General features: G+C 33.8%; 1 protein-coding gene across 2 annotated transcripts; it reads right to left on the reverse strand.

Annotated features, from left to right (window-relative positions):
- Positions 1 to 1,131: 1,131 nt before the first annotated feature.
- On the reverse strand, positions 1,132 to 7,551 carry LOC131627711 (AUGMIN subunit 8). 2 transcript variants are annotated; one of them, XM_058898562.1, is made up of 7 exons: positions 5,380 to 7,551; positions 3,809 to 5,272; positions 3,580 to 3,699; positions 3,028 to 3,144; positions 2,856 to 2,945; positions 2,512 to 2,619; positions 1,132 to 1,490 (listed from the first exon to the last, which is right to left on the reverse strand). In XM_058898562.1, the coding sequence occupies exons 2-7, from the start codon at positions 5,135 to 5,137 to the stop codon at positions 1,425 to 1,427; spliced, it is 1,830 nt and encodes a 609-aa protein (XP_058754545.1). In that variant the 5' UTR covers positions 5,138 to 5,272; positions 5,380 to 7,551; the 3' UTR covers positions 1,132 to 1,424. The 2 variants fall into 2 exon arrangements, with proteins under 2 accessions (XP_058754545.1, XP_058754537.1); XM_058898554.1 differs by having other exon boundaries at positions 7,247 to 7,550.
- Positions 7,552 to 9,315: the final 1,764 nt, after the last annotated feature.

Raw genomic sequence — 9,315 nt, forward strand, 5'->3', positions numbered from 1 at the left:
GATCAAAATGTATTAACAAAGATTCTTCGAGTTAATTATCTTTTAGTTTCGTTTCTCTTTATCTTTAGTATTCTTTACTGATTGTTGTTCTAACGAAATGCTATATTAGTTAATAAGTTTTATTTATATGTTTCTCTTTAAAATCCCCTTCCTAGTTATATGGTGACTTGAATGGTGAGTTGAAGTTCATAAATAGCTAATTTTGCTACTATGAACACAAGTCTATTAATCATATAGGAAAACACACATTGCATAAACGATTCAGGATAAAGTGAGGAGTCAAGATGAATAAATCTCATAGGATTTTTAAAGTATTACATATTTTAGCTTAAAAAAATATAAAGATTTTAAAAAATTATCAATTAAAATATAAATTTAAATAATTTTTTTAAATGATATTTTATGTATTTCATCACTTTATTATAATTTTTTTTAAATATAATTTATTTTAAATCATTTAAATTTGAAATTTATTTTAAATAGTATTTCTTAAAAATTATTTTTGAAATACATCATTTTTGAAATTTTGAAAAGTTATATAATTTTGACTAAATTTTAAACTTTAATAATATAAATTTATGATACAAATTAAAAATAAAAATAAAATTAACACAATCGGACCCATAAACTAGTTTGCTTGTTCTCAACATGTAGACATTGTTGAACTGGGTTAACATTACACAATCACCCAAAAACCCTACATTTCTCTAATTTCCAGAAGAACAACTATGGAAGAAGGAAGTTGTCAAATATCATCTCTAATAATCATAATTCTAAAAGATATATCCAAAGTTTGAACGATGTTAAATTCTGGAAAATCACTTCATTTTTGTTCCACCAAATCTCCCAACAAATTGTAATGAGGAGGGAGCCATTACTACTCATAGCAAAATGTTTAAACCAAAAGATGCAAGAACGTGCGATTCAATCGCTGCACCGCACCTATGGCACAAGGTGTCCATAGTAATAATAAGCAACCAAGATGAAATGCTTCCATGTTCTCAGATTTTTAACTTCCAGTTCCAATCAATGGTAGAAAAGTTAAAACTTCTACCATGTAAAAATTAATTGATTAATGTTATTGAAAGAAATTATTTTTAGAACGGTGGGAGTAACTAAATGAGATAAATGTAAATTGTAAATATGGACTATTTTGCTTCTTTGCTTTGCATTTTCTTTTCAATTGCCTGATACAAAATTACAAGTGGAAGAAGGCTCTGGTCACCAGTGTTGACTAGAAAGAAAAAGATGATAATTGAACTTAAATTCCAGCATATATGAGGGAAGAGAGGAAGAAAAAAAAAAACCTATTTAAAAAATTTACATACTAATACTACCACTTTGGGTGCAGCCGCAAGAGACTATTTCTCGTTAGCTCGGTAGTAGCAGGTCAGGCTCGTGTGTGTCTAAATTTCTGAGATTGGTTACTTTTTTACCTCCAAAGCTTGCTTGATTTGCATCAGATGCGTTTGAAGGCTATATTCCTCAACCTGTTTTGGCCAAAAAGTAATTAATTAGAAACTAAGAAAACAAAGATAACAAAGCGTGTTGCATTGCATTCAACTCTTTTCACTCTGCCGTGAATTGAAGAACCAGTTTACGTACTGTTTGTTTCTTTAGAACTGTCCTATTTTAAGGGACTAATGAAGCCCTAGACCCTAGCGTTGAAAGGATCCTCCTCCCTTTTATAAACGAAAAAGAAAAATCTCTACATTTCGCTTATTCGCTCCTGCATTCAGATGGAAGCATGGAGCAAGCAAACATAACATTGATGAATAAAATAAATTTGTGGCAATTTACAACTGAATCATGACCGTCATTCTCAAATAAAAACATCTATAGATAAAGTAGTTGCAGCAGTTATACTACTGGCAAACCATGGTGTGTGGTGGATAACTATGCGAGACAAGTATACTGGTCGCATTTTCTTCAATAAATACACAATTCTCTAATTGGTCGCATTTTCTTCAATAAATACACAATTCTCTAATTGGTCGCATCTTTTGCGTCAACAACACACATTCATTACCAAGTTTTATTTTACAGTTTAATTTTGTTTAACAATTTTCAGATATTAAATGGCTGCAGTGAAAAGAGCTATTAAACTACATTTGCATTCCAATATATAGACAAGAAATAAGCACATGACTCTAGAAGCATTTTCACATTATGACATGCTCAACGTCCCACGAGAACTAATTCATTACTAGTATTTTAGTGAACAATGAGGGAGTATAGTAAAAGTAATAGCAAATTGGAAAAGTTAAACTAGTTTACAATCAACCCTGGTTCTTTAATCTAGAGCTTATTATGATTCGCTAATGAAATATGGCTCTTAAATATTGAATCCGCACAACATAAGTATTACCAGAAATCAAACTTAATTTAAAATGTGATAAATGTGAGTGAAATGCACTCTCTACTAATTTATATGCTCATACTCATCACCATAAAATTGAAAAAATATATTTCCATAGTTCACGTTCATAAATGATATATTATGATTCTTACCTGCATGGATGTTGAAAAAGCCAGTAGCGCTTCACATTCATCAAGCATGGCTTTCTCTTGTGCTGATACGATAGCAACTTCAGAAATTAAATTATTCATGGCTTCCACCTGTCAGATACAGTATAAAATGGGGTCAGCCTCTTGTGGAGTATAAGATCTGATGAACGATACAAAAATTATAGTAACCCTTTACTGCCCAAAACTGTAGTTCCACTAATTTGAAAAATCAAAAGAAAAACATACAACCAGCAAAATGAAGTTTTGCATTAAATGTGCTGACTAAGAACAAGTGCTAGATGATTATGTGAATCAAGCCAATAGAACTCTTAAGACAATTAGCTCACCCGTGAGAGCAAAGGGCGGATTGCAGATCCCATAGCTTGCATGACATCAACAGCTGAACAAATAGCAACCTTCAAGTGCTCAATATCTGCCTGTAGGAGTGTAAACATAGAATGATTGATGCTAGTGTTGCTTTCTAGGTGATAAACCAAAAAATACAAAAACCATGCATACCTTTGCCCCTCCAGTTAGTGGAAGACGAAGAGTGTTTGCCTCCAAGTCTTCTACAGCCCCAGACAGAGCATCAACATGATTGCTTTCAAGAGTAGCCCAGTCATCAAGGTAGGTCATCTAGTTCATTGACCACATAAAAAATCTATTGTTAATTATTGAAAATTGAAAATTAAATAAGGAAAGAAACTAGCATCACATACAATAACTGAAGTTAGATACTCAATGATGTATAAGATTCATATTCCAATGTTCCACTTTTGACAAGCAAAGTCCTAAACTTTCTATTTTTCTTTTACTTATAATCACTTATATCAACCATTAACATGAAACATTGATGACATATTATCAGACTTTTCGATATAATAGGAGCAATCTCTTGGAAAGTACACGTGTGTCGCTTATAAACTCCGCAATAACCATATGAAATTGAAGTACTAAAACAAATAACAACACGTGACTGGAATGTACTAATATAGTTTCAAACTGATACTATAATAATAAAATATGGAATAGAGAAAGATAAAAATATTTCAGTCAAGAGAGAAGTATTACTTGATTATTCATAATAGAATTTAGCTTCAGCTCAAGCTGCAGCTGCTGGAGATAGATTCTCTTCCTAGTAATTGACTCCCACATAGACATGGTATTGCTCCATACATTATACAAAGTTTTCTGCATCATTGAACAAGTTCTAGTAAATTGGTTCCAAATATACAATCCATGTATAAGAGGAAGTCCACAAAGAAGAGTTTGCCAGCTTGTCAAAGATAGCAAGCCATACCTCAACAATTGCATTTTGGACATAAAATGCATCCTCCGCTCTTGCATTGGCAAATCTCCATTGCAAGTATCTGTTATAGAGAAGTCTTAATTGGTGAGCATCTTCAACGTAGGCTGCACCTTTTTTCCCTTTTTTAAAATCGGCAATAAAGCTAAGAACGGAAATTGAATTGTTGGATTGGTTGGATGAACTGGTTGCCCTTATTCGACTTGGACTAACCCCTCTGGGAGGAGTAGATGGCCTTGAGTGAGATGGACTGACGCCTCTTGAAATAGAAGGAGATACCGTTGTACTCCTACTAGGTGAGGCGGGACGTGACCTTGGAGATATCAAGGCTTGAGATCTGACTCCAGTAAATGCTAATCCTGTTTTATCTGATGAAGTGGCAGAAACAGATTTGCGAGGTCTTAATACATGGAAGCTGTCATCAAATGATTTCACCTCGCTTCCTATTTTACCATTTTCAACAAGAGACATTAGCCTTGCAACATCAGTAGAAGTTTTCTGCAAGGGCTTACTTGCTTCACCCGGTAACGACAATCTTCTAAGTGAAGGTACACCAGTTCCTGGAACAGAACTGTTCAACATTCTGGTTATCTTATCTGAATGATCAACACTTCTATTTAAGGGATTAGAAGATACCTTCCCACCCATTCTACCTGGCCACCGATGCTGATCTATCAACCGAGAATGCAAACCATCAACTGGCTTTGAGTTCTCAGATTGATCAGAGGCATTCTTTCCTTTAAGAGGACTCCTCCTTCTCTCCGGCGTAGGCTTACGTGTATTTTTTGTTTCAACCTGCTTGTGTGCCACGTTTGAATTTGGCCGTAGAGTACGATCAGAAGCACTAGTAACAGGCCTCTCTTTTTTACTCACAGGTATCGAAATGGTATCTGACTGAAAAGAAACACTCAAACTTCGCATTGTGGAAGGCCATAGAGTCTCTGGCAAACGGCTACTAGCGGCCCTTTTGGACAAATGCACATCGTCGTGGACAGGCGTAGAAGGACTTGTTGGAGAAGGAGGGGTTGCAGGCCGGTTCCTCTCAGCTGATTGAGCTCTCTTAGGTAACAATTTAGATGATGCAGTTGTTCTTGTGAAGCTGTTTGGAGATGGAGATGGACATCGACGAGGACCAGATGGAGATGGGCATCGACGGGGACCAGATGGAGATGCCGGAGTAGGTGACTTATACCTTGAACTAACTTCCCTAGTTCCGGACCGCCTTGTAGTGATTGCATTGTTCTTTTCAGCTGGGGCCAAAGGGTGTCTTGGACTCCCAGTTCTGTGTTTCCGTAATGCTTGCTCTGATTCACATACATCCATCCACTCTATCCCAATCAGACCACATCGATGGAAGTTTTCATTAAACTAAGCCAAATATATCAACTTTGGCAGTCAAATGGAATAAATGACCAGCGCAGATTATCCAGAAAGAAGATCCTTTTCCCTGCAATAAATCTGTCACAAATGAAAATAAAGTAAGACACTACAGACTGGTAAAGAAAAGAAACGCAAAGAATAAGCCCCTTCAAAAAGAGAAAAAAAGGAAAAATAAAAAAGCGCACATCTTTACAGAGACTCAGATCTGATGGAGAAGGAATTTGAGAATCACAGGTAATAAAATCAAGTGGGTATGTTTTGTTCATGAAAAAAATCCCGAATCCAACAAGATCAGGACACGGCAGGAAGAATATGGAGAGGGAAAACAACATCTGGTGTAATGGATGAGAGAAACTCGCGGAAAATGTCTCAACGTACATTTAACGTTTTTTTATCATTAAACGTTGGTTTGGGTTTAACTGAAGATTAAAAACAAAACAAAAAAGTTGATTTGCAGGGGAAGGGGGGGTCCCCTTGGAAATTAGGGATACTGGGATGTAAAACAGAATAATAAAGAGTATAGGGATAAGAAAGAGGAAATACATAGGGTTAGAAAGACTTTAATTTTTCCCCTTTTGTCTCTCTCACGGGAATGCCATGGTCTATGGGCTGGCAATAAGTTTACTCCACACAAACACACTCTGTCCTATTTCTTCTTCTCTCTCAACTCATTTTCATGAAAGGGAATTCAGTGAAAGTGATACCATAACTTGCATTGCAGGCCTAAAAATAAAGTAACTAATCTTTCCTATAACACTCCCGTTTTCTTCCCCAAATCAAACCAAACAGTCATAACTCATAACACAATTAAATTGCAATGAAGTCAATGTGTAACTTTTACCTTAGATGAATTAAAAAGAACCACAAGATAATAATTATCATATATATAGTAACTGCTTTGTAGTATAACTAAACACCCTCTTCCAAATTTGCAAACAGAATATTATATTCAATAGAGCCAATTAATTATATATTTTGTTTGTATTCTATACAGCATAATATTTTATATTATTTTCTTAATTTAATTGAAGATGGAAGTTTGAACTTGATAGTGTTATTGTAGTTTGGGAAATGGGCATAGACAAAGAGATCACGTGCAGTGATGATCATTGTCCACCATCGCCATAAAAACAATTTGTGTAAACCTAACATGATTCAGAGACCATTTTCTACAACAACAAAAAAGAAAATAATAAAAAATAGAAAGAGTTATGGAGAGTAGTCATTTCCATTTTTGACTACTTGCAGAAAAAGAAAAAAAAGATTGCCACAAAATGGTATCGACATGTTCTGATACCGATATCATTATTTACCGTTTTACTGATACAAAAAACAAATTGTAGTTAATTCAGACTGCGAAAACTACAACCAACATCGCAACATGTATACCGACCAAAATCGGGAAATCCGCAACATAACCTCTACACGGATATTTAAAACTTATCACTAGTACAGTAAGAAGAATATTGCTGAAATCCATGAAAAATTATTAAGCTGAAAAACTGATTGAAAAGAAACAAAACATAGGGTTCAGAACAGAGATCCATGACAAATGCCAAGATTCACACAGATTTATGTCTCTCGACAAGCTAGAGTGTTACTGCACAGAATCAAGTACTATACAGTAAAGTTCATTGAATTTCATTCCCAGGTTCATGTATTTCTCAAATTTTCACAATTCAATTGTATTATCAAAACCACCTTCAGAAACCAAATAATTGAAAAACCGTATAATTTAGATCACAAAACTCAATCAGAAATAGAAACCTAAATTATTCAAGCATAATGTGATAATTAACAAAGCATAAACAAAGTAAATCATAAATGAAGATCCATAACAAAATTAGAGAAAAAACGCTTAAAAAAGGAAAATTAATTAATAAAAAACCTAATTAACTCAATTCCAATGCAATAATTAACACCGATTACTGATAATAAAACTTCCTCCGATCAGATAAAAACAACTTGAAAATTGAAATTAAACAACGAATCCATAAATAAAAACCCTAAAATAATTAAATTAATCAATAAATAAACCAGTGATCGAATCACCTTCTTCTCGAAACAACGATTTGAATTCGAATTAGAGTCGCCGGAGAATGAACGGAGAGGCAAAAACGGTTACCGGAGTGGAGTTTCACCGGCGATGGCAGTTTCGTGATTTTGAAACTAAGTGGGAAAGAGAAAACGAATAATAAAGAGAATTAAAAGAAGTAAAAAATAATAATAATAACGATTTCGTGTTAAGGAAAAACTTTGCTAAGAAAAATAAAAAATAAAAAAAAAATAAAAAAAGGGTAATGATAAAACGGTTTCAGTTAAGGAAAAAGGAGCGAGACGTGGGGTCAGTTGTTTTCGCGCCACCTACTTTTAATTGTTTTTGGTTTTTAGCTCTAACTAACTCTTATTACTATTCTCGTGTTTTTAATTTTTTTTTAGTATAGTAAATTAATAATAATCATTTATTATTACTACTATGTTACTAACTTTTAATTATTATTTTAATTCCAAAAGTAGCTTTATTCTCACCAATTGCAATAATAATCATCGTTCGTAACAACGTGTGGGGTCCATGAACTTAGCTGTAATATTTTCTCCTCGAGTATTTCAAGACATAATTAATATCGATTTTTTTTTTACGAGTTTTTTTGTTCTTGAGGTTTTGATGTAGAATGATATTAAATGTTTTTGTGACAATAACTTTGTCTAATTGAATGATGTATACGACGTATTTTTTGACGTATTATGCCGTTTGGGTGATTTCAAACCTCGTCTTTATGATTTGGACAAGAATTGACGTAATATAGAGTTCAAATGATATACTACTACTAGTATAGGTGTATCTCATTATTTGTGAGTGTAAATAATTGTCAAAAAAAATCATTACATTAAAACTACTACATCCTAGGAGTAGTATTTTACTTAGTCATCAAGTATTGAAACACACAAAAAAATTGTGTGTATTTTAAATTTAAAATTAATCAATCTGCACATACATGTGACATCTTAGACAAGGTGGCTCAGGGACAAAATAAAATACTGGTCGACAGACAATTTTCTTAAATCACGTACATGTAATGTTATTAGGTCTTACTATGATTTGAAATATGAACCTAGGAATAATCGTAGTTCATGATAAATATGATAATCAGCTTGAAAAAATTCTATGGTCAAGAAATGCTACTATATGATGCAACAACTAACTGTATGTAAATACCATTTCCAAGTCCATATAAATACATTTTATAATTGAGTTGTATTGTTAATTACCTTTCATCATCATTTTTTACATTTTAACTTTTAAATTTACTTTTCATTGATAATTTGTTAAGAGACTCACATCGGACAATATATGGCCTGAACATGTTCTTATAAGTGGGACAATCCTCACCTTATAAGCCGGTTTTGTAGGGTTGAGTTAGGCCTAACCACACTTCTTAACATGGTATCAGAGCCTCGTTTAAGATTCGGTGGACCACCTTCTATGGTTTCCGCTATCGGACTACCTACCATTTATTTCCACGTTCCAGTTGTCTAGTTTTGTACGTGAGGGGTGTGTTAAGAGTCCCACATCAGACAATATATGGCCTGAACATGTCCTTATAAGTGGGGGCAATCATCACCCTATAAGCCGATTTTGTAGGGTTGAGTTAGGCCTAACCACATTTCTTAACATAATTCAAAATGTTTATCTTTGTTAGTTGTTATTTAGGATCTTTACTAATAAAATTTATATATTTAAAAATATATAGAAGTGTTACAATAAGAAAAAATGATCCTGCTCATGTTTGTGATCACAAGAGGATGTCTATGTTTAATTATGTGAAACTAGTAAATGAGTCTCCAAACCTTAGGGCAAGAGTATAAATAGGTGACTTTTGCGTGTAGAGAAGAAACAATTATCTCTTACTTTTTCTATTGAATCGTGGGAGTATAGAAGTATGGTTCTTCCTCCATTATAAATGGGGGTTGTTTCCTCTTATCATGTCACCTTCCTATTAATTTTCCTCTGAGCACCTTGTCTACCGTGTATTTGTGAAATGGGTTAGATAGGAAACACGGGTCTGGATCAGCCAACTCAGGTCATTGTGAGGCGACCTGAGATGGTGCCTGCCTGATTC

Source organism: Vicia villosa, linkage group LG1 (genome assembly GCF_029867415.1).
Source record: "Vicia villosa cultivar HV-30 ecotype Madison, WI linkage group LG1, Vvil1.0, whole genome shotgun sequence".
Lineage (NCBI taxonomy): Eukaryota > Viridiplantae > Streptophyta > Magnoliopsida > Fabales > Fabaceae > Vicia > Vicia villosa.